General features: G+C 40.1%; 1 protein-coding gene across 2 annotated transcripts in view; it reads left to right on the forward strand.

Moving 5' to 3' along the window:
- LOC125905328 (glutamate receptor ionotropic, kainate 5-like) overlaps positions 1-23,828 on the forward strand; it is a 369,618-nt gene extending 345,790 nt beyond the window's left edge. For both annotated transcript variants that reach the window (XM_049603257.1, XM_049603258.1), the window contains exons 18-20: positions 8,037-8,165; positions 15,822-16,039; positions 19,179-23,828. In XM_049603257.1, the coding sequence (XP_049459214.1) occupies positions 8,037-8,165; positions 15,822-16,039; positions 19,179-19,946 (1,115 nt within the window). In that variant the 3' untranslated portion in view covers positions 19,947-23,828. The remainder of the gene's footprint in view (positions 1-8,036; positions 8,166-15,821; positions 16,040-19,178) is intronic.
- Positions 23,829-26,511: the final 2,683 nt, after the last annotated feature.

Here is a 26,511-nt window from a genome sequence, read left to right on the forward strand (position 1 = left end):
AGTACCCTGTTAAGAGAGGATGAGGAGGCACATGAGCGTAAGCTCAAGAAATGTCAAGCCCTTATCCTTGAGAGCCAGCAAAAGGGATGGAAGGTCTGGAATCTGCCCGTGGAGGTTGGCTGTAGACAATTCACTGGACAGTCGCTCTGGAGAACCCTTGGTCTACTGGGGATTGAAGGGGTGGCTAGGAAGCAACTAGTAGGCAATGGCATCAAGCAGGCTGAAACAGCATCCTATTGGATCTGGATACAGCAGGAGGTGCAGTGGTAGAGCCAACCAGCTGAAGATTAACAACTGCCGAGAGTTGGGTGGTGGTCAGCAGGGGCAGATCCAGGACGCTGGATCTGTTGAGCCCTTCCGAGGTGTCGTGGGCTTAAATCAATGAAACACCAATGAAGGGGGGTGCCCACCTAAAGACCCGCTGTAGCCACCCAACTCTTGCCCAACTAAGTTACGGGGCCAAGTCTTCCAGTTGGTGCCTTGTAAGGAAGAAAAAGTAAGAGGCGATGTGCTCCTGGTCCACATATGATACCTGTGAAGGTGGGCCAGGTGCTATAACCCATCGTATTTTGCATTTATATAATGACAAAAGTCCCCTGACATCGTCATTTAACCCAATCCACAGACTTTGTTGTAAACAGTTTCATGTTAGAACTATTTTCTTTCTACCAAACCACACCCGCCAATTGCATCATTGCGCAGAAGGAGACATTCATGTGTAGGATGAGAGGCTCATGCTCGTGACAACGTGGGATGGAAACGTTCTTGGCACCCTCCTCAGCTGAACTGTACTGCTATTCAGCTCAGTGGTGCCAAGTGAGCTAGCAGTAGATGTATGCTTCTCCTGGTGTGCGGAGATATGGTTGGCAGGTGTAGCTCGGTAGAAAGAAAATAGTTTTTACTGGGGTTGATATGATCAATAGATCGATATTGGGACAGAACAAGGCAGTTTTTTTGTATCAGTGTTTTTATGAGATTTAAACAGGTTTATGAATGAATGTTAACAATAGGTATCAAACTTAACAAAGCATTTATGACGAGGAACAAAGCATAATCCAATCACAATCCTCCATTCTCATGAACCCCAATAACACAATATTGCAATAATAATACAGAAAATGAAAGATGAGCTGAGAGTCAGGTTTAATATTAAAAGAGAGATGTAGATATGCGGGGCGGCACGGTGGTGTGGTGGTTAGCACTGTCGCCTCACAGCAAGAGGGTTGCCGGTTCAATCCCGAGTGTGGGAGCCCTTCTGTGTGGAGTTTGCATGTTCTCCCTGTGTCAGCGTGGGTTCTCTCCGGGCACTCCGGCTTCCTCCCACAGTCCAAAGACATGCAGATTGGGGACTAGGTTAATTGATAACTCTAAATTGTCCATAGGTGTGAATGTGTGTCTATGTGTCAGCCCTGCAATAGTCTGGCGACCTGTCCAGGGTGTACTCTGCCTCTTGCCCGATGTCAGCTGGGATAGGCTCCAGCCCCCCCACGACCCTCAAGAGGATGAAGCGGTTAGAAGATGAATGAATGTAGATATGCCTATGTATGATGCCTATGGCAGGTTCCAGAGGGTGGGGGGTACTTAATCACTGACAGACAGAAAGCAACAAAAACCAGAAACAAATGCAAAATCTTTAATTTGACTGAAAGCTCTGGAAGTATTTCAGAAAGAGGCCCCACAAATTGAATAGTGTATATTTTCAAAATTAAGGCAGGACATAATGTCCCTGTGCCACTGGGCATGAGTGGGTGGGGCAGCATCTCTCCATCTGATCAGAACAGAGGCGAGATACAGTCTATGATGTTGTATCGTAGTCAGGTATACATCATCCTCCCTGGTGGTGCAAAAGAGGACAAGGTTTGTAAAACATCCTTCCAGTATTTTTCAAGGCCCGAACACATCCAATACATGTGAATAAGGGAAGCCTCGCCTCTTGAATATTTGTCAGAACAGGAGTTTAAGAAGGCATTTTTTTTTTTTTTTTTTTTTAAGATTGATTGCGATCTGCTATTTTGAGCTCTACAGAGCCTTATCTGCTCCTTTGTTTTATATCAGCTGCCACACAGCTGTTTTTACTGGTGAAGGTTCCATGAACAGCAACGCAACAAGTGCAGCTGTCAACTGTTCGCTTTCTGTCTCTCCTCCACTCCGCACCCGTCTGCCCTGAGAGACCACTAGCCACAAATGACAGCAAAATGCAATATTTAGTTATGTTATTAAAGTTATGAGCACTCGTTTCAGCTCAGTGGACAATCTCTTGTATTTTATTGTCATTTCTAGCGTGTGGTGTTTCACAGCGGGCAAATGAGATACAGACAGCAGTCTGCGCAAAAGATGTACAGATGACAACAATAAACACTCAGAGGAATACAGCTCATTCAGGTAACAAAGGCTGCATCAAAGCAATGAACACTGGAGTATATTTTTTAAGGGACAGAGACATTCCCTTGAGACAGTGACAAGGCCAAGAAGATGAAAGAGAAGGTATTTTATTCTTTATAATTTTGTAAAAGAAAAGAAAAAAACACGAAAGAACAGCTTAAATGCAGTTACTCAGTTGTCATACATATACATTGGATTGATTGGAATAACTTTAAAGTAGCCTACTTGAGGTGTGTACTGTGCAACTGTGTTATCTAGGAAAATAAATGTCATATCAGGACTTGGTATTTGCAGATACTCAATATTCAATCACTTACATCGAGTTTGGAGGCAAAAAAATCTTTATCGGGACATCCCTAGTTCCCACATGAAATTGCTCACAAAGTCTTTTTCTTCATTTCATTCGGCCATTATTAAAATGTCTTTGTCATCTCCTACTGCCCTATCTCCCTTGAACTATGCTACACTGCCTTCATGATCTCCAGTGCTACTGCTCCGTTTCATCCGAATCCACAAGCTTTCAGGAAACATGCACAAATACGGACAAAATGAACACAGAGTATGAACAGAGGGCTCCGTCCTTCTCCATCTCCATATCTAACTTTGAGCATAAATGAGCCCTTATCTGTCAGTCTGTATAACGTCATGTTAACTCCTGTAGGTTGATTTGTAAAAAGTCAGTGTGAAAAGGAATGACCAAAACTAAAATGCAACAGTATGTTGTTTTTTGTTATTTTTCCACTTCGCCCACACCAAAGGTGTGAAAACACCCCGAGGCAATGCAAAACAGCACCAAACCTGGGGGGGAGAAGTGCTAACTGAGGGACAAAAGTTCATAACCTGCAACTCCCTGAGACATAAAGTGGATGAGTGTTGTTAAACAGCTTGGACACACACAAACACAAATATGAAGCGAACATACGAAGGCACGTTATTGAACCGTCAGCAGGAAAACATTATGACACTGACAACAGTTACACACTAGAAGGAGAAGTACCTCCAAAGTTGTAAACGGTCAGTGGTGGTGGAGAAAGTATTCAGCAGAAGGGTGGACTCGAGTCACATGACTTTGACTCGTGTCAGACTTGAGTCACAAATTTGATGACTTTAGACTTGACAAAAGAACTCGGTTTGGACCTTGACACTGATGACCCATAACTTCACTTGGACTTGAGCCTTTTGACTTGAAAATACTTGATATAGTCCCCCAAAGCCCAAAGAGTAAAAGTATGTAATTTATTGTTAGTTAATCAATGAAATGAATTTATTTAATAAATGTTTTAACCCTATTCCCAACAAGTCGACGCTCAGTTCTCTAGATCCAATTTGTTTAAACCGATCTGACAGCATCCAATCAAGTTGCAGGAGAGAACTATTAGGAACTAATATTATGTTACTGAGTGCCATTTAAAACAATTAGAAAATAAATAAATAAAAAAGGTACTAAAGATAATTTTGTTTGTGTTAAAAGAAATACTCAGTGGTCAAGAAAAAATGAATTGCAATTCAAAAATTACAGAAAAAGACACAACTTCAATCAAACTTGTTTTCATTATAAATTTTAAAAAGCATTGATGATTTTTGTTGAATTAATGATACTGTGTTGTTAAAATGGCATTACATGGGATGAAAAGCACATTGTGATTTGTTTAGGACTCAAAACTCAATGTTTAGCACTTGGGACTTGTCAGTCTTGACTTGGGACATGAGTGTAAAGACCTGAGACTTCCTTGTGACTTGCAAGACTATAACTAGGTCCCACTTCTGGTATTCAGATTGTTGAAGTAAGGGTAGCAATAATAATATATATAAATAATAATTATATATATATATATATATATATATATATATATAGATAGATAGATAGATAGATAGATAGATAGATAGATAAATATATATATGTATGTATATATATATATATATATAGATATATACATATATGTAGATATAGATATAGATAAACACTCCATTATTGGTATAAGTCATGCTTTGAAAATATCACTTAATTTATGTAAGCAAAATGTACTTACAGTAACAAGGTAAAAGTAACTTTCAAAGTAAAGTTTCATGAAAATAAATAACTTCAAACTTGAAACACGAGACAGGAGAGGAAAAAAGAGCATCTTGTCCTAAGGAGTCTGAGCTCTTGGTATAAGAATGAGAAAATCCATCAATTTAAGAAAAAAAATTTACCTGAAGTTGATCAGTGTTTTGGAAACTTGCCAATCGTGGTATCTGACTAAGAGAAGAGTTTTGAAAAAGTAAAGGAAGTCAGTGAATCACTCTGTATCTGTAAAATATGGACTATCTAACCAGTAAAAGTGTCATCATTTTGTAAAAGACTTCAATGATCTTTTACCTTGAAAAACACCCAGACACTTCCTGCTGGCTGTCATTTCGTGAAAGTCATTGTCGCTTTTTAATGGAATAAGAAAGAAGATGAATGGGCGAGAGCAGCGGGGAGGAAGAGAGGACGAGGTGAGGATGAAAGCTTCATAACTTACAGCTGTAGTGGACAAAATATTAATGACAGGTACTGATATGATAATATAGACTCAAAAATTACCATAGAGCTGAATCATCTTTGTGTAACTGGCAGGACTTCAGGGTTTATTAAAGTGTTTCTTGGAAGATTGATCCTACAATAAATCACGTCTTTACAGGAGGAGCCATACTTTGATATGTATTGAATAATGTCTTCTTTTGTAATGTTTTTTCGCCTCTGTGCCGGGGGTTGCCCTAACCAAAGGCATTATGTTTTCAGGTTGTTTGTTCATGCGTCCGTCCCATTCTTGTGAACGTGAAATCTCAAGAATCCACTTAGACTCAACAATGAGCTGACCTCACTTGGAGGAAAATGTCAATATAAAAACCCACAGAGCAGCAAAGAGCACACTGTGCCTATTAGTACAGCTCAACACATGTTTAACAAAAGAGAGGTGAGCAAGTGAACTGTGAGGGTAACTTACTTTATTCTTCAATAAAAAATAAAAACTGAATAAAAAGCTGGATGTGCTGGACAGTTTATTGAAGCAACAAGCCACTTGATTTTAGTACAGCAAAGGGCTGTAGTTTGGCATGACACAAGCTGTTCTAAAATCATTGTAAACCCACAGACTGCATAAAATAATTGACACAGCCACTATGACATAACCCATTGGTTTATGGACTCCAATTCTGAAACCTTGAGTTTGCCATTTTGGCCAAAGTCAAGTCAAAGTCAAAGTCCATTTATTTGTCTCCCCTGGGAGATATTTGGACAGGGTACTGCTGCTTTAAACAGCACGAAACATACAAACAAACAAACAAACAAACAAAAAAAAAAACATACTGGTAACCAGATAGGGACTAATGTGCAAAAAGATATTTGCTCATCTGAGCTGTGCAATTTGCCATGCCTTCTCGTTGAAGTTAAAGTGCTGGTACACATTATAGTGCTGGTACATATTAAAGTGCTGGTACATATTTAAAGTGCTGGTTCACATCAAGGTGCTAGTACACATAAGGGTGCTAATACACCATACACAGAAAATAGTACACATAAAGGTGCTAAATTCACCGTACACAGAAAAAAGTACACATTAAGGTGCTAATACACCGTATGCAATACACAGTACACAATACCTGCTTACATTTGGTCATTCATGAGCTTGACTGACAACGGGACAAAGGAATGTTTGTACCGGTTGTGTTTACATCGCAACCTTTAATGTTTTGAGCCAGAAGCTATCATAATTGGACAAGAGCGCGGAGATCACCCTCACGTTAGCTTCTAGCTTAAGTACAGCACAGTGCATTTACAGTTATTGTTAATGTGAAAGTGCAAGCTGCAACCAGGCTTATTACCATTAAAACAAAATATACTACTAAAAAAAACCTGAAGATCTGACTCCTTACACTGTGTTCACACTACATGCAACACAGCAACAGGCTACAAGTTATTTTCAATGGAAGTCGGTGACATGAAGATACACGGAACACTTGCTGCTGTGGATGGGCGTGACCCACTACAAATCAAAGTTGACAGCATTTAGCATTTGGTTGTACTAAAAGATCTTCCAATTTTGTGTGTGCACTACAAGTGACAATGCCACAGCGAAACCCAAGCATTCCATAATGTAGTTACGTCATCAGGGGACTGCATGTGTCTGCTACTTGCAACAAGGCACCTCAAGTGATTGTCATCTAAAGTGATGGTGAAGCATCAACCAATCGTGTTTTTGGTTTTAGTTATTTAACTTAGTTAGCTGATGCTACGCTAGCTTTATGTGCATTACAGTGTACATGGGAATGCAATGGGGCAGCAAAATGGGGCTCATACATCAAAAGTGCAGATTTTTTTTTTTTTTTGGACCAAATACAAACTTTAGATGACAATCACTTGAGGTGCCTTGTTGCAAGTAGCAGACACACGCAGTCACCTGATGACGTAACTACGCTATGGAATGCTTGGGTTTCGTTGTGGCATTGTCACTTGTAGTGCACACACAAAATTGGAAGATCTTTTAGTACAACCAAATGCTAAACAAATTATGTAAGGTGGCCAAAACATTACAGATAACTTTCATGTAATGAATACACCTATAATCTGGGTTTACACCGTTTTTACATTACCTAAACAATGTTGTTGCTGTAGTAGTGACTTGCTAACCAACTGCGCCCATCTATTACTCAAACATCCACACCCTTTATAATGCAAATGTTTAAGCTTTATTAACATTAAATGGATGAGATATATATAAAAAAAACACCCTGTACAGTGAGCAGGACAGAATAACCATAGAGACCACCAGTTCTTGTACCAGGCTGTAAACATAATTATTTCTGCTGTAAATGTGGGTATTCATACATGGGGGTCTATGGGCATTGACTCGCTCTTGGAGCCAGCCTCAAGTGGTCATTAGAGAAACTGCAGTTTTCGTCACTTCTGCCTTGCTTTAATTTTTCAGCCCCAGAGGTTGCTGCTTGTGAAAACCATGGCCTCAAGTAGTTTCTTGCTTTTATAAAACAGTTACTACATATACCTGGCAGTGTTTCATAAAATAACCACACAGTTACAAAAAATGCAATCATTTATTGATAACACTGAATCAATCTTCCGGACAGCAATGCAGCTCTTTAGCAACATTTAAGGGAATGGTTGGCAACCTACAAACTTGGTGGGAAGTGCAGGCTGCTTTATTAATCTGTGGCAACATGGAGCCAAAGAGGGTCCACCTCCAAGGGGTCTGGTAAACCTAACATTAGGAGAAAACATAAGGAGTAACATTAGGACATTAGGAGTAACATAACCACATATGCATCTACGATCAGCAACTGTTATACTCACTTTCCCCAAGCTGTTGTTACTTGCTAGTGATATCACTTTTGCTACAGCCCAGTTACTTGCTGAGTAACCAAGCTACACTGTAGTTAAAAGGATTTCAGTAGCGGTTGACAATTTAGCAAGACAAAAGTGGGCATAATAGGCTCAAGCCACTGCTAACAAAGTATCCAGTGTGATTGACTCCTGGGTCAGCCAGTTAACAGCAGTGAGGTCAAGAACCAGATGATTAATATAATGTTTGTTTTGGTCTTCAAAATGCGTGATATTAGGTTGAGACTGGACTGAATTTCAGATAGTGAATGACTCTTGAGGTCTACTATCTCTTCAGGCTCTCCGTACAGAGATGAGATCACTCTGGGGATCTTACAGCTGCAGGAGAGCAACAGGCTGGAGATCCTGAAGAGACGCTGGTGGGAAGGAGGACAGTGTCCCAAAGAGGAAGACCACCGAGCCAAAGGTGAGTGCCACAGCACAGCCTTCATATTGAACGGACAGATGTGAGAATGGTATTTATCTTCACATCTCACTCTGCAAGAAAACACGTGTATTTCACAACATGTCAAACCGTTTAACAGGTACAAAGCTTCTTCCTCTTCCTGGATTTATTGACCTGGATGTGAATTGACCCCAGTGGTGGGAACAGAAACAGCAGATGACAGCAGATAGTTTCACTGACAAACGAAATGTCAGCCTGCAGTTGTTGATTTTCCTCTGTTGCTTGCATCAGCCAGTATTTGCACAGTGTTTTGGGTCAAGGGGATTGACTGGCTCTCAGACACTTGTGGGATTCTAGGTAAATGAGTGAGTCAGCCGCTTGCAAAACAAAACATCCCAAAAATATCCAAAAAAGAATCAAGCAGCTAGTTGCAATCTGTCATTTCAGTTTATGTAAAAAAGCTCCATGAGAGAAAAACAGACAGAAAATATTAGTACCATTACATTATTCTGATAGAGGTTGCGGATCAATTACATTATAAATTAATTATTCAGTTATTAATTGTTTAGATTATAAAATGTCCAAAAATAAAAGAAAATGGACATCATGGTTCCCAGCGCCAAAGTGACATCTTTAGATGTCTTGCTCTGGTCAACCAACAGTCCACAGCACTAAATGTTTGATATACAATGATAGAAAACAGAGAGAAGCAACAAATCTTCTTTTTTGATACTAGAATGAAACAAATGTTTGGCTTTTTTTTTTTTTTTTTTGAAAAATTACCTAAAGGAATAATTTATTCTCACAATTGTTGATTAATTTTCTGTTGAATGACTAATCTTTTTTGCAAAAGACAACGCAAGTTATGAACAAAGATATGAAACAAATGTTTAATAATGTTCCTGAATAAATGACCCTCTTCTCATTGTCACTGATTAATTATTCATTGGTTAATTGATTCGTCTTTGAGGCACTAAACCAGATAAGCTGAATCACCCTTAAACCAAAAATAAGGCAAACTGCAGGAACAGATGGAGCTATCATTAAGATGCAGAGCAATTACTGTTAACATGTCTGAATGAACATGTAACATGAGTCTGTAAACAAAGTCAACACTCTGCAGGAAGATGGGAGCAGCCAGATGTTCTGCAGGAAAAGATGAATGGTTTGGAGACAATAATGAGATAACAGTCGATGATACACACAGCACATCTTTAGAATTATCTGTTTGAACTTATCGTCCCATTAGCAACCAAGATAAGCTAATAAAAGGAGCTTTATTTTCCCCCTTCAATAACCTTTTACTGAAATGCTGTACAATGGATGTTTTATTGGATCTTGAAACCAGATTCCAAGATGGCGCCTATTCAGACCACTGGAACTACTCACCTGGCACATATGCCAAAAAAGTTTCTAGCTTGCTGGTTTTACTTTAATATGTCCAGTAGTGTTTCGCCCGATGGCCATACCCATGAGTTCCCACTTGGCTCACAGACTTTACAGTATGATGGTGTCATGGATTTTTAAATCACTTAAATCAGCTCAAGAAAAGTTTTACAAATATAAAACCTTCATGGCTCAAAATTTATTATAGAGAGAGTCAGAATTGACCTTGTTTGCAGTTCAAGGTGTTCTGTCAACAGTCTTAGATCTCTTTTATAATGTTGGTGTGTTGGGGAATGTTGGGGAAAATGCCTTTTGGGTTGCAGGGGATTTTTTTGCTGCAGTAGTGCAAGTGTTTATTGGGAAAAATTGAAAGCAAGGCTGAGCAGCGTTCCTAGCTGCCTGAGATCACAAACTAGCCCTATAGTTAGTTACTACATCATAAAGTTTCCAACCCCACCTAGATGAATAAGCAAATGTCACTTTGTGGTGTGACAACACATCCTTATTCCCATCCTTACTCACAGCCTCTGGCCAGTGGCCCTACACATCAAAATATGACCCTGTAGGTACCCCTGCAGCATCAGTTTTCACTCATTACATGCAGTGTGTCTTTTCAAAATGATTTTCCCAGAAATGTACAATTTCCACCCATTGAATTAATGCAGTTTCTTTCCAAATGAAACTTGCACTGTAGGTAAAAAACTTCATTTTTTGATTTACTTCCTGAGGTTTAGGTGAGAAAATCAAGTAGTTAGATTTAGAAAAAACTTAATGGTTTGACTTAAAATAGGTAGGTTTGTTACAATGTGATGTAACGTCACATAATATACATTGCTAGCATAGTATGCTACATTGTTACTGAAACACAGTTGACTTTTGGTTTCACACAGGAAACAAACAGCGGCCTCCTGGGTGAAAGTCTCGAGTTTGTTTGACCTATTCACATACAACCCTCTCCCTTTTTATGCTAGTTGTTGTGAGCATCCTGATGCTAAGGGTGCCTCTGTGTGTCAGTGTCTGGCGCCCACAGCCACTTACCAAGGATTGGTATTTAACTTGTTGGGAGTGAGAGTGGGTTTGGCCACTCCTTAAGAGTCTGAATTCATACTCTCCTGGCTCTGTCAGGCTTTACTAAGCTAAATGCTAATTTGGGCATGCTAAAATGCTCACACAATAACAATGCTGATTATGAGGTTAGTAAAGTTCAGCATTCTAGTTTAGAATGTTAGCATACTAACATATGCTAAGTAGCACAAAATACAAAGTACAGCTGAGGCTGATGGGAATGTCATTAGTTCTGAGGGTGTTTGGTCATAAATCAGAGTATAGGAGACATTAAAATGTTGACCTGATGCTAGTGCTAGATGAGAAGTCAGAGCATCACCAGAGTAATTTCATTTCATCCTAAGGGAAAGGTGAATGTCTGAACCATATTTTATCACAATCCATCCAATAGTTGCCGACATATTTCACTCAAAACCACAAAAATCAACCTGCTGGTAGCGCTAGAAGAGAAGTATTACCAAATTCAGTACAAATTTTCAAAGCAATCCATTTGATAGTTGTTGAGATATTTTAGTCTGACTCAAAGTGTGGAAAAACCCAACAGACCCAACACCAGCATTGGTATATCCCTACAGCTACACCAGCAATAGTTTCACAAGGTGTCAAATTAGACATAAAACACAAAAACAGCTTCTGTGACTCGGCAGAGCCTCCATCATTTTATCTACCAGTTTTATCGTTTTCCTGTCTCTGTCTCTTTTGTCTGCAGTGATTATGATGACTGAACATTTTCATTATTGACATTTTCACATACATGTTTTTGTTCCCCCTGACGTGTCTTTCTGTAACAAGATGAGACAGCTTCTGTCCATTGACTTTCTCACTCAGATTATGTTTTGAGGAGTCGATCGTAATGGGAATGTGAGTCCTGTCTGAGTATTGATCAGCTGCTCTGTCATCTGTTCCAACAGCTTTCTTCACTCCCAGAGCACAGGAAAACAATGACACACAGCAGAATTATCTGTGTGTGTGTGTGTGTGTGTGTGTGTGTGTGTGTGTGTGTGTCAAGCCTGAGAAAATCAAGCCATTAAGATCCTGTTAAGACCTATTAAGACTAATCAAGTGTCTCTGTTGCTGATTGCACAGTATACAGTGTGTGTGTGTGTGTGTGTGTGTGTGTGTGTGTGTGTGTGTGTGTGTGTGTATATGTGTCCTCACAAAGAAAGAAAGGTCCTGTACAGCAAATCCTCCTTTTCTTTCTGAAAAAAATAAAGGGGAAAAAATAGGTTTTGTATAATCAGAGATTATTTTGATCACGATACAATGTGGTTGTTTTTCCAAAGTCATGAAATACCTTTACTTTGTCAGTGATTTTTGCACAGACACATGAGAGAAAGGCCATCTTTCGTAGAGGTATGATACACCAGGTGGCATCTGTTTATAACCTGGAGTGAGCTCATGAGCTAGACAGTCCCTATTGGGTGAGCGGGAATGGTGGTGGATGGGTCCATCAAACACACAGGAGCCCAGTGTTCACTTCCCATATAAATTTTGAGCCAAATCATGATGGGGTTTTTTTTCTTAACTCAACCACGTGCTTTTGTTGCACAAGGAAAAAAGGGAGATGTGTTTTACTGACATTGTAAGTTTATTTTGAAAATACTGTATGCATCTAAAGACAGAAACTGTCCTTTTCCTGTGAAAATGGAAGTTTATTTTAAAAATATGCAATAGCCTACATTTAACAGTTGACATGGCATCCCACAACATCAACAACAGATGAACCCAGGATACCTAGCACGTCACATGTAGACGTTGATAGTCCACTGAACAAGCTGCAATATGTGAAGAGTTGGGAGTAAGAACATGTTTAAGCTCAGGTGTTTCTAACTCGTAGATAAGTATTTTTCTGCTTCTTTTTTGAATTTTTCTTTTCTTTTTAAAGATTATTTTTTGGGATTTTTGCCTTTAATCGACAGGACAGTGTGGAATGGGGAGAGAGAGAGAGTGGGGGGGATGACATGCAGCAAAGGGTTGCAAGCCAGAATCGAACCTGCGACCGCTGCAGTGAGGCATCGCCTCTGTACATGGGGCGCCAGCGCTATCCACCACACTACCAACGCCCCAACCTTTTTTGTATTTTTCTTCTTTGTTGGAGAGTTAACTATGTGAAGACACTGAAGCCCCTTTTACACTGCCAGATTTTCGGTGAATGTTGGGCCGTTTTGCCGGCAAGCTGCAAACATTTAGACTAGTGCTGTCAAGATATTAAAAAAATGGAGAGATTAATTAATTATGTCAGATCTAATTAATCTCTTTTTTAATCTCATCTCAAAATTGCAGAGAAAAGCCCTCAACTTGAGGTATTTTCATTTAAATTCATTACATTATTGTGGCAGATGATCAAAAGATTGATATATATTACAAAAAGTGGTTTTATAAAGTCATATTTATTGTTTTCAACAATAACACACTTGAACACAGATGCAGTACACCTAGCCATTACATTCTGTTGTTTTTGAGATTAGTCCCAATAAAGCGTGCTGCAACCTTCAGTCTCGACCACCAGGGGGGTGCTTGACTGTCATGACATGTCAGCTTCATTAAAAGCATAGCTGCAGATTAATGCAACAATAGATGTAAAAACACACAGAGACAACACATCTGTGATCAGTTCCCTGATTTTATTTTAACAGTTTTCTAAATTATTTTCCTCTTTCCAATTTCTCGTTTCATTTCATGGAAGTGATCAGTGTAAGTGCACTTGTCCTTTAAACTTAATAAAAAATAAAAGCTAACAAAATAAAAGACACCTGGTACATTCATTACAGCTGTATCAGTTTATAGAACAGTTTTGAACAGTTAGAACAAGAGGCTGCACTGCAACAATCACTCCTCGTGGCTGCCTGCGCTTTCCCTGTCCTTGCGGCTGCAATTTGCGCTGTCTTCTCTTCTTCAAACTACAACACCCATAATTCATGTAGGAACTGCTGCAGCCCATGTGCAGCCGGCGGGAGCTGCATGACAACTCAACCACCATGATCAGTTTTTAATGTTTTACCGAGCAGTAACTACTCCACACTCTGCTCTAGTGTAATTTTCGGGACAATCAGGGCAGGATTCAGGATTCAGGACAACTGCTTGGATTTCAGCACAGTCCCGAAATCCAAGCAGTTGTCCTGAATCCTGAATCCTGCCCTGATTGTCCCGAAAATTACACGGAGGTTGCCGGGGAGGTCAGATACTTGCGTGCTAGGGCAGAAGCTTTTCATCCTGAGTGAGCAGACCGCCACTGCAGGGGACAGTCATCAATGCTGATGCTGGGCTCTGCTCTGTAGCGCTGCAGCTCTCCCACAACTCAAGCACAAAGAAGCCCAATCGTACGCCTACAGTCGGATTTTATAAAAGGCAACTCTGTGGCATACAGAAACAGTAAAGTTAGAGATTAAGAATGAGATTAACGCGATCAAAACACATAGCGTGTTAAATATGGCTGTAATTAATTATTCGCAATTAATGCGATAATTTCACACCCCTAATTTAGACACAGAGAGCCGGATTGGGGAGTTGTTCCGAGGTGCCCAATTTTCCACCTCGTAGGGTAGTCATATTGGCGGAAGCTTTTTGGTTTAAAAAGAACGAGGTGCCCTTCCGCCACGGGAGGGGCTGTTGATGACTTGTGGGAGGAGCTGTTGATGACGTTGCACGTGCTAGCCACTGGCAGTGGATAAACAGGAAACAGCTGATAGCAGGAATTAGCGAGCAGCTAGTAGCAAGAGGGACACGCAACCTGACAGACACTGTAAAGATGAGCAACTGGGGAGACAAGGAATTGCGCACCCTCCTTGCCGTCGCAAACGAAGAGGCCATTAACCGTCAGATGACGGGGGCAGTGAAGAACGGGCTGACTTACAAGGACTGACTAGCCGCGGCTTCCCTCGGAGTACGTCACTGTTTACGTCACGCGCTGAGCTACATGTTTTGTTATTTGCTCACAAGGCACATTCTGTATAAACAAAAGTAGGCAGGCGGCATTTTCCTGCACTCCCCGATTTTGTTTTTATACTGCCAATGCTGAAAAAAGACTGATTGGGCTTTCCTGCAAATTTACACAGTTCCTATTTAAAAAGGGCTAGTAACACATGAAGTAGCTTTTGATCAGCTGTTACTTTTAGACAGATGGGTCATTGATTCTGTAATGTTTGAATCATTTACTTGCACCTCTAAGTACAAGAAATGCGTATTAACAAATAGGTAAAATGACTTTTAGACAGAGAGAAATGATGACAGACATGCTTACAACATTTACATTTTTCAAACATTTCAGCATTCACCAGGTTGGTATTTGTGGCAGAGTCCTGCACAGGTTCATTTTTGAAAACCTGCACCCGTCCATAATGATAAAGCTCAGTACCAGAATCATCCTGTTACCCGTCATTATGTCTAAGTCAAAGCCTGCAGCTTTGATTAAACACACACAGGCTACAGTCACTCACATTAAGCTGGGTTCTCCGTTCTTGAATGACAAATCCAGTGCAGGAAAAGTCTCTTTCACTGGCTGCGCTGGTTGCCGGGATGGCAAAATATTCTGCGCAACCACTGCCAGGTTAGGAAACATTTTAGCATGCTCCTTCCACCACCATAAAACCTCATAAGAATTCTCCTTGGGTGTCTTGAACTCCATGTAGGCTGCCACCTCACTCTGGGGCTGCAGAGTTTCATCATCAGTTTCATCTGTCCTCCATGTTGGTGACCAATGTGACGACGGTGTCAAAGGTTCGATTTGTGTCATTGACCTTCGAAATAAAGGAATTGCAGCTTGATAGTAGTGATTTGTATGCCAAAATATTAAATGTATACTGCACATCTTTTTCATTTGTTTCATTCTTAAAAATTAAAAAAATATATTTTTGTTCTGCCTGCGTTTAGTTCAACGGTGCTTGTACCCATGAATTTATATAAATACATTTTTTACCCGTTTTTACCCCTTTTTTTCGGGTTACTTGATGGGTACCCAACCCGGTGCAGGACTGTGGTTCTGAGTGAAACATCTCAATGACTATTGGATGGATTGTCAGGGAACGTGGTTCAGACAATACAGTAATGTTGAGAATGAACTTTTTTGGGGAGGATGAACTGAAGTAACTTTGATGATCCTTTGACTTCTCATCTAGTGCCATTGCCAACGTATGACCTTCCCATCCTTAAGCTAAACTTTGTGTTTTGTGCTACTGTATTAAATGAACACACTGTTTTATTACTCTGCTGTACGTTACTGTGTTTCAGGTCTCGGCATGGAGAACATTGGAGGGATATTCGTGGTCCTGATCTGCGGCCTCATCATTGCCGTCTTCGTGGCCATCATGGAGTTTGTGTGGGCGACGCGCCGCACCGCCGAGACGGACGAGGTAAACCTTCATCATCATCCTCCTCCTCCTCCTCTTCCTCTCTCGTCCTCCTCCTCCTGCCCTGCCCCCGGCCTCAACCTCAGCTCAAACACCTCAGTAGGTCATCCGCCTGTGTGCCTGTCTGTGTGTGTGTGTGTGTGTGTGTGTGTGTGTGTGTGTGTGTGTGTGTATGTCTGTGGGTGGGTGGGTGGGTGGGTGTTTTGTAAGTTTGAGCAACTGATGATCAGAATGTTCTTTATTCAAAAGTTCATAGAAAAAGTCATACTTTAACCTCTTCCAGCCTGCTGAGTGAGAGGTGAACTCTGGAGCAGAAAGGAGAGCAGAGGTCCACAGCAACAATAATGATAATAAACAGCAGATAGACAGACAGCAGCAAACGAAAAAAATAAAGAGAGAGCATCAGCAGGAGCTGAAAAACTTATTTTTTTTTCTTATTTGTTGCTTTATTTTGAAAAGCCTGTCAGTAAAAGTGTATCATCAGTTTATCTCTCTCAGTGAATATCTTTGATTTCACTAAATGTTTGTGTCTAAATTAAAATATGTTGCTGAACTGTTGTCTTTTCTAAAATATCCTCAGAAAGTAAAGCATTGTTTTGCCATAGGCTACTTTTGAACATTTCGGTGGCATCTCGTGAGCAATGACTGGATAAAAATAATGAATGTGGCCACCGTGAGGTCACCCATTTGTTTGTGGACTCTTGTTTTGAATCCTCGAGTTTGGCATTTTGGCTGTTGCCATCTTGGAAAATGAGGAGCAAGAAGTGACCATATTTGGGCAAGAGGTGGCACAAACTGTTAGCCGCTAGCTTAGCTAGCATGGTGCATTTACAGCTATGATTAACAATGATAATGCTAATGCAAATTTTTGCTGGCAAAAAACAGCCTTGAAATCATTAAAACAGAATGTACTTACTGGGAAAGCTGAATTTCTTTGAAGACATTGACTTTTTTAGGCAACAAAGCATCACAATAAACTGAAGACACACTGAAATAGCGACAGTTATGGCTACACCTATAGTCTGTGAAGCTGGGGTTACACCATGGTTGCATGGCCTAACCAACATTGTTGTAGTCAACAGCTGGCAACCACCTGTCATTCAAAGCAGCCACGCCCTTAATTATGAATATCTTTAAGCCTTAATCAAATGTAAATGAATGAGCTATGAATGCAAAAATTAGCTATAGATACTAAAACTGTTTTTGTACCAGGCTGTAGACATGTTTATTTCTGCTGTAAAGTTGGGCATCTTCACACTGGGGTCTTTAAGGTTTGACTCACTCTTGGAGCCAGCCTCAAGTGACCATCAGAGGGACTGCTTTTGGTACTTGGTGCGTCAAATACACTGTGCTCAACCTGACCACACCTCGGACTGTATGGGTTTTGGCAGCTGCAGTAGTGGGACAGTCACATGTTGCAATAAATCGCAAGCAAAGTCATACATATTGTCTCTTTTGTCCAGATCTAGGTACAAAAAGGACTGAATGCAGGTATTTTTTTGACTGGAGAAGTTTTAATATATAACTTTGTACTCGTTTTTTTCTTTGACATCTTAAAAGTACAGATACCCAGCACTGGAATTAAAACGTACTAAGATGAAACTGTCCCCTCTGTCAGAAAGAAAACCGTTGTTGTTTTTATCTTGCATAAACAGATAGAAACATTTAATTCTTGAAAAAATATGAGTTCTCAGTATTAGTTTCATCTGCAAAACAATCTGTTCTAACATAGAGAGACCATTAAAGCTCAATACCTCAAAATCACCCAGAATGCAGACAGAAACTTATAGTTCAAAGATCACAAAATGTAAATCAGTGGAATTGAGAGTTACAGGCAGCAAGAAAGTGCATTGTGTTGTAGCACTTGTGCACATGCACTTACGTCCTTGTGTAAAAGTATTAATTAATGTGGTTTTTAAAAGAAGAACCTGAACTAAATGTCACTGCTGATAAAATAATTAAAATTCTAGCCTAAACAGGAAGCTGAGTTGTCTCTCTCCCTCTCTCTACATACACACACTGTATTCCAGTAGTCAGTCTTCCTCAGTCTGTGTCTATTTGTTCGACCTCTGCAGATACAGTTTTTGACTTTTATTCGCTCTTCATGTATCTGCCATTTATTTGACTTTCTGCTCAGACTGTTTATATAGGACAGGTTGTAGGACGAATTCTGTCACACACACACACACACACACACACACACTGAAACATATTCACAGATAGCACTAGTTTGAGGTGGGAAACTGCAGAGCATTAAAACACAATCAGATAAAAAGCATAATGTGTCAAGTCTTACTCACACACACACATATGTCCTCACTCTCTCTTTGTTTTCTTGACATAACCATATCCAGAAATTGTATAAATACTGACATTGTTTATTTATATTCACGTCATTATTACATTACTGTAATATTTAACAATTCAGAAAATGTGGGTTTTTCAACATGCAAGAGTAGATTTACCTTTTTTTTTGTTTTATGCGTGTGCATATGTGTGTATGTGTGTTTAACCAAACAACACAAATAAAATAATTGACAATAAGAAGTGGACTTCAAAAAATAAATAAATTTTATATGTATATTTTAAAGTAATAAGACATAAGAACGGTGACCATATATTTCCTCCCACCACCTAGTTAAAATGTTGGCATTCTATGTTCCACGGAAACCACAGATACATTACATTTGTACGTTTCAGATGAACTATCAATGTTTCTAAAGTGATGTAGTGAATGAGCTGACTTGGGATGGTGGATGGTGTATAGTTGAGACACCTGCCAAGATGCAGACCACTGTTAGAGACCAACAATCAAGAAAACCAGTTGTAATCTAGTGAGTCATTGCTCTGTTTCCAGCAGATTCTAAGCCCGAACATGGGTGTTTTAAAGTGACCCATCGCTGTTTCTTTACCGTGGATAATGCCATGAAAAGCGCTTGTTTTTTTACTGAGATGTCACTGTGTTTTCAGCTGAGATTCTGCCTCCAAAACTGTGTATTTTCAGCCATAAATGATCTTTTCAAAAGCATAGCCAAGTATTTTTGTGCCTAAACCTAAGCACACATTAACCGCGCCGTTTTTGAAATGTAAACTTTAAACATACTGCTACATAATAGTGTGCAAATGAAACATATTCATGTTTTGCAGAAACGTACAGTGCCAACATTTTTCTGGTGCTTAAATATTCTTAATATTATAAATAGGAATGTAAATTCATGTTTCTTCCTCTCTCTTTCAGGTCTCTGTTTGTCAGGAAATGCTAACAGAGTTTCGGAACGCTGTCTCCTGTAAGAAGAGTTCTCGCTCTCGACGCCGCAGGCCACTGAGCAGCGCTGGTGGCGGGGTCCTGCGTCACCCGTCCCGGCTGGCTCTGGCTGCACCACGCCCCATCCGCCTGGTCCGTGAGATGCGCCTCAGCAACGGCAAACTATACAGTGGTACCGGCTCGCTGACAGGTGGGCTGGGGGGAGGTCTGGGAGGAGGTCCTGATTTGGGCCCAGGGCCACAGAGGCTCTTGGAGGACCCACTAGGCGCTAACGCTACCACCAGCACGCCTCCTCCCCCTCCTCCAGCATCGGCACTGGTGGCTCCTCCCGCCCCACTGCGCAGCTTCCTGCAGGGCTGCAGCCACGTGCGCATCTGCCAGGAGTGCCGGCGGATCCAGAGCCTGAGGCCAGCCACGCTCACACCTCCCCCACCTCCCCCTCCTTCATCATCCTCCTCCGCCTCCTCCTGCTCCCGGATCCCTCCTTCTGGGATGACTTCGGGTCACCACCTCCGCCACAACCCCCACCACCACCTCCACTACCACCACGGCTCCATGTCGCTGCCCCGCCTCCCGCCGCCACCTCCTCCGATCCCAGCAGACAGAGCCGACAGCGATGGAGGTGGGGGGACAGGGAGCCCACGACGGGCAAGTACCAAACCGCCGCCACCACCTCGGCCACTGCCTCCACCCAAGACGCCAACACGCCCACCATCAGACTTATTGTCAGGGCACAACTGAGCAGAGACACACTGTGTAGGCCGTCATCAGATGGGTCAAAGATCGTGGTTTTAAGCCCTCAGTGAATTTTACTTTTTGGCCCCAAAGATGCAGCTGAAACAGTCCAAACTGGCCTATCAGCAGGGGTGGATGGAAGAAACCATTTGGACCCATTTGCAGGGTTATTCATAACCACAGCGCCACTTTGGCTCAGTTGATGATACCTTAAACCTTTCCACAGGGTTGGACAGATTAAACCACTTTGACCTGAGTGCAGGGAGGATAAAATCAAATGTTATATTTCAGATTAAACCAGCTGAGGTGTTTGGATCGCAGGGCTGCAGAGGACGGACAAACAGGAAGTGGCTGCCAAATGGACACCATCCTGGGGGCTTATTTGTTGTGCCCACATTCAGTCCCTCACCTCTTGCCTCGGCCAATCATCACGCTCCGTGCCAAGTGAGGAGGACCCTTTCTCTTAATGTTTGAATACTGAAGCAGGTGTTTGTATAGAGGGAGATCTAAACACACACACACATACACACACACAGTAGCAGAGCAGCTGTACAGTTATCATGGTCATATGTCAATCATTTGGACGTCTCTGGAGGATGTAGCTGTTGCTGTATGTGCAGACGTCTGAAAAACTGACCAACCGGTGCTGTGATCCACAAAGCAGACACACAGATGCTTCATTACTCACCTGAAGTATATGAAGCTGTGCTGGGTGGAGCCAGTTCTTCTTTTCCATGTAAAGGATAACTCAAAATAAGACGGCCTAAAATATGAAACAAATGGACAGGGAGGAGACAATGACAATACTTCCTCCCCAAGTTCATTATTTTTGTGTAAAAAGGTGGTTCAACTGTTGATTAGATCCTTGTGTGAGCTGTCTGGTTACACAGTTTTACCAGTCAACCAATCAGAAACTAGTATTTTCACTAACTACGGCATTAATCATTTTTAGCTCCTGTTTTTGAAAGATTAGGTCAACAGTTCGGGGAATATGGCCATTTGCTTTCTCCTCTTGTCTGTGTGTTTAGTTCGGAGAGTCAGGATGTGGTTAGCTTAGCTTAGCACAAAGACGGGCCTGATCTAACACAAGCCTGTCAAGGGGCTTTTGTTGACATTTGGCAACCAATCAACAGCACATCACAAAGAAATAGTTCCACCATGTATCTCACCTAAAATCACACACTGTTTTTGCATTTCTATTTGTGTACGGATTTAACAAACAAGAAACCAAGTGTTTATCTGTGAGTTTTAGAGGTGGTAGTAGGTGTAGTTTCTAACTTTTGACAAAAGCAGGTAGGGTTGAAATGGTGTACAACTTTCAGGTATACCCTAATATTAAAATGTACATTTGCTCATCTAAGATATTTTTAAAAAATCTCATCTTTATTCTTATTTTCAAAAAGAAGTCTTTTTACAAGTATCTCCATTAAAAAATGGTTTCAAGTTGCAAATATGGTAATAAAATGTACCATATACCATAAAATACAAATTTTACCATACCATTAAACTGCAATGTTTTTTGAGACAGTTATCGTACTGAGAAAATCTCATACTGTTGCAACCCAGGAGCCAGGCTAGCTGTTTCCCCCTACTTCCAGTCTTTATGGTAGGCTAGGCTAACTATGTCCTGACTTGAGAGTTATAGCCTGCTTTCTAGCATATTTTCCAAAAATGTTGAACTTTTCCTTTATATAGCCGAAGTAGCTTTGCATAAAAACCAAATCTGACATGAATAGTTTACAAACTCATGATTTGTGCTGAATGATACAGCCAAATTCTGGTCCAAATGCAGGTGCTGGCTCTGGCCCAAAGCTGGTCAGACTTTGTAACGTGTGGACCTTATTCCCTCAAACCCAAATCCAGGCCAAAACTGGCGGCCATATCTAAGTTAGAGCCATCTGACATTTGGAAATACAGTGCCACATTACAGCCAAGTGTGCCGACACTCAGTTCAGATCTTTAAAAAAGTTGTTTGGTAAATCAGGACTGTATGAAAGTTATTAGGGGCAGCTCTTTTGGCTAAAAGGTTGTCTTTTAGATGTTTTTAGGAAAGCCTTTACTCATTTTCTTACAGCATATTTATAATTTATTTAAGCGAGATTTATTGTTGTATATTGTATTCTAATTTTCCCCCTAAAGTGCCAATTTGTGACTATTGTGAAAATGTCAAGGTTTGAAATAGAGTAAAAGATCATAAATTATTTTCTTTGTACTGTATTTTTTGCTTTGAAACCAATTGTAGCAACACAGTCCTGTTACAGTATATCATTTTGAGACTCTGAGGGGAGGGTGTTGCTTTTTTAAAAAGGAAAACATAACCTTTACGCCCGCTCACCAATCTAATAACTTTCACACAGTCCCTAAAAGAAGAACTCCCTCAGTGCAGTTGTGTATATTTTGGGTGAGTATTAAAGCTGTTTTTGGCCTCAGTCAGTGGAGCTCAGACATGTACTGTACACACACATTCACAGGTGAACTTGGAGGGCAAACTGCAAAACTAAATTTGTGATTGTAATTTCCGTCCTGTGTCCAATCTTGGCTTATTTTATTCTTTTTTTTCTCTCTCTCTCTCTCTATTTTTCATGGTATTTTTTTGTCCTTGAGCTCTTTTAAATTGATGTCATGATGATTCAAACGCCATGCCGGGATATCAGAGCTCAAAAGTTACCTGTCAGCTGCCGACATTCTCCGATATCCCTACATGTTGACCCATTACTCGACATAAGTGCTGATATTGTCAATTCTTTGTGTAATTGCTTTACAGTCCAACAAAAAGGAGCCAATTGTAAATCAACTCCTGCACTTTTTTTTTATTTAGTCATTCTTTTATTTAAGATCAGTGCCTGTATTTTTTGTTTTTTATTTTTGTAATTTTTGGCATAGAAATGGTTTAGAAAATAAGCCAGCAGCATCCAAGTCAAAGAAATTGTTTATGAAATTGAGAAAAATGCACAGGAATGTTGTTGTAAAATGTGTGCGTGTGTGTGTGAGCGTGTGTGTGTGTGTGCGTGCGTGCATGTGCGTGTGTGACGATAAAGAGTGATTCCTGTTGTATGTTTCATCATTTTGTTTGCTGTTTTATTTTTTTTCTGCTCCTCCCTCTGATTTGTACCAGCAGTGCTCAGCTCATCCGTAGGACAGAGACAACAGATGGATTATTATTCTAATGATTCTATTGTTATCATTATTATTGATATTGACGTGTGGGGTGACTGTAGGAGGGGACCGGCCCTCTGATGTTCAATATATAGACACACGTTTTGAATAAAAAAAAACAAAAAAAACAGTCAATGTACCAAAAAGTCTGCTGCTGGTGAACTTTTCATTTATCTGATCTTTAACCTTTTCTTGAAACAGCCACACAGGTGTGTTCAGGTGATCAGATGTAGAGGTGGGCAGGGCTGATGTCACAAAACTTCATCTACTTAAAAGCATCTACTGATTTAAATGTTTTATACAGTTTATTCGTGTGTTTATTTTTCATCATGTCTTAATTTGATGTTGGACATGCGGCTCCACAGTCTTTTTACAGATATGTACATGCTACTGGGACCAGATATTTATTAATTGTTTTATTTATTTAATTTATAAATCATGCTTTTTGGTCAAATTCAATGAGTTCTTTGGTGGGAGTGTTGTCATCTGTCTTCTTTTTCTGAGTCGTGAAAAGAATTTTTCATGCATTGGTCAGTTTGCTTCTTTCAGACTAGTGGAACAAAACTTCCAAAATACACATAGGTTTTTATTTTAGTGAAGATTAATTCATTTATTCATATTCTGTAACTGCCTGCATAACTGCTGTTGGGGGTCGCAGGAGGGGCTAGAGCTTATCTCAGCTGACACTGGGCACCTATGGCCAATTTAGTAGTGATGGCCAAATGAAGCCTCATGAAGCATTTTCTTTATTTTATGAGCCCACTAGATGGCGCTCTTGGTTTGTAGAGAGAGGCTCAAAGAATGGCAATTCAGTGTGCTTTCAACCTTTTCTTGAACAATAAGTGCCATCTAGTGGGCTAATAAAATAAAGAAAATGCTTCATGAGGCTTCATTTGGCCATCACTACAATTTAGAGTTACCATTTAACCTAACCTGCATGTCTTTGGACCATGGGAGGAAGCCGGAGTACCCAGAGAAAACCCACACTGACATGGAGAGAACATGCAAACTCTGCATATAAACCCCTGAGCTGTGAAAAAAGTATATATTTAATCAGATAATTCCATATTTGCATATTTTAACATCAAGTTTGAGAAAACTTGTAATACAAAATCTTTATGTTAGTAATCAACTGGGGAAGTTTCATGACAATATCTATTAGTCATAATTTTTTTTACCCTATTTACCTGTAGTGTTACTTCATTCATTCATTCATCTTCTAACCGCTTCATCCTCTTGAGGGTTGCAGGGGGGCTGGAGCCTATCCCAGCTACATCGGGCGAGAGGCAGGGTACACCCTGGACAGGTCGCCAGACTATCGCAGGGCTGACACATAGAGACAAACAACCATACACACTCACATTCACACCTACGGACAATTTAGAGTTACCAATTAACCTAGTCCCCAATCTGCATGTCTTTGGACTGTGGGAGGAAGCCGGAGTGCCCGGAGAGAACCCACGCTGACACGGGGAGAACATGCAAACTCCGCACAGAAGGGCTCTCACGCCCGGGATCGAACCGGCAACCCTCTTGCTGTGAGGCGAGAGTGCTAACCACCACACCACCGTGCCGCCCGTAGTGTTACTTTTTATCTAAAAATGTTTTACAATACATATCTTTAAAGGCTGTTTTCTCAAAATTATTTTATTTTCAAGCTCAAAGCGCCAAAAAGCTCCACTTCTGTAGCACTTACATCCACTAAACTTTTTTGTTGTTGTTGATTTTGTTTTTGGCTCGACAGTTTTTTTCTGATTGAGTGATAAAAAGATATTCCCTCTGTGAAAACCTTTGACTCCAATTTGTCAACAACATAGACTGTAAAAAAAAAAAAAATGGATGTACCCACCGTGACATCACCGTGATATTTCTGTACTAGAAATGTATTCAAATTAGTGCATATTTAATCAGATAATGCCACCTTTGCATATTTAAACATAAAATTTCAGACAACTTGTAATACATAAAATATTTGTCTAAATGTAAGTAAAAAACGTAAAAGGTTTCATGGTGATATCTATAACATAAAAGTTTTACCCAACTGACCTGTAGTACCTCCTCTTAAATACCTATATATTTCTGTTAAGTTTGTTGTGTTTGTTGTTTACAGTTTGTTTTGTTGTCTGTGTTTGTTTTTTATATTTGGAATACCTTCCTTTTAGGTTGTTTGTTTATTTGGTTGGCTTTGTTTGATTGTTTGCTTTGTTTTGTCCTTTGCAGTTTCATATTTGAGTTTTGTTGACTTTTAAGTTTTTGGGTTTTTTTTTAGTTTTTATTTAATTTTATTGTTATGCTCATGTATGTTTGTTTTGGTTTGTTTAGCTTGTGTGTTTTTAATTTAGCGTGTTTTTGTTTTGTCATGTTAGTTCATGTTAGTTACAGCATGGCTTTTGTTTTGTTTTTATTGTAGTGCATTTTGTTTGTTTGTTTTTTTCTGTTTGCATGTCTGTTTGTTTTGACAATCTTCTGGTGGTATTCTGTTTTTGTTGCAGCAATTTTTAAATTGTGTGTTGTTTTTTATATTTTGTTACTCTCAAACATCTGTTTCAGTATGGTATTTTATTTAAACTTTGTAGCTTTTTTTTCATGAAGTCCTTTAAGAGATTCATAGAGATTTATCTTCAAACAGTTGGCAAGGAGTTTGTGTTCATGTTGGTAAGAATATCAGACTGCAGTTGCTGATGTAACATCAGTATAGAGCCAGCAGAGGGTGGTGCAGGCCAGAGAAAGGATTGAGAGTGACATTCAAAGGGCTCAGCATCAGAGCTCAGAGTAGTTAATCAACATAAAAATTAATAAGAATTGGTTTTCTTTGTAGGTAACTTTAATAAATAATGTAATTGGATCAATGTAAATGAAAGACACCAGAATATGTTGCAAAATGCTGTTGTTCAAACCTTAAAAACACATCACAGTTTACTTCAGCTGCCTTAATGTCTTCTTTAACCAGCACTTCAATCAGCAAACAATAACATTTGACCTGCATGACTTACATTCAAGATCACACCTGTCATCTTATGTTAAAAGTTGTAATTGTTTGCACAGTTAATTCCAACTAATTACAACTATTTTATTTATTCCTCCAAGCTCAATGTAACATTGAAGAAAACACACATAAATACAGTAAAAAGGATATTTTTCCATTTTTAGAGGTCAGTTGAGTCCATTTACAGTCCTTTGTTTAGTTGATTGTTTTTTGTTTTTGTTTGTTTTAACCCAAGAATTGCCACCTTAACATGGTGGAGGGGTTTGTGTGTTCCAATGGATCCTGGGAGTTGGATTTTCCCCTGGTAGTGTCTCCCAAGGCAAAGTGGTCCCAAGGGAGGGGCCAGACTAAGAGCAGTTCAAGAAGACTTCGGTGACACAGCACATTCGGGGAAAGAGTAAGTCGCTTGTTATGTGGACACCGGGGCCC

The sequence above is a fragment of the Epinephelus fuscoguttatus genome, linkage group LG17 (genome assembly GCF_011397635.1).
Source record: "Epinephelus fuscoguttatus linkage group LG17, E.fuscoguttatus.final_Chr_v1".
Taxonomy (NCBI): Eukaryota; Metazoa; Chordata; class Actinopteri; order Perciformes; family Serranidae; genus Epinephelus; species Epinephelus fuscoguttatus.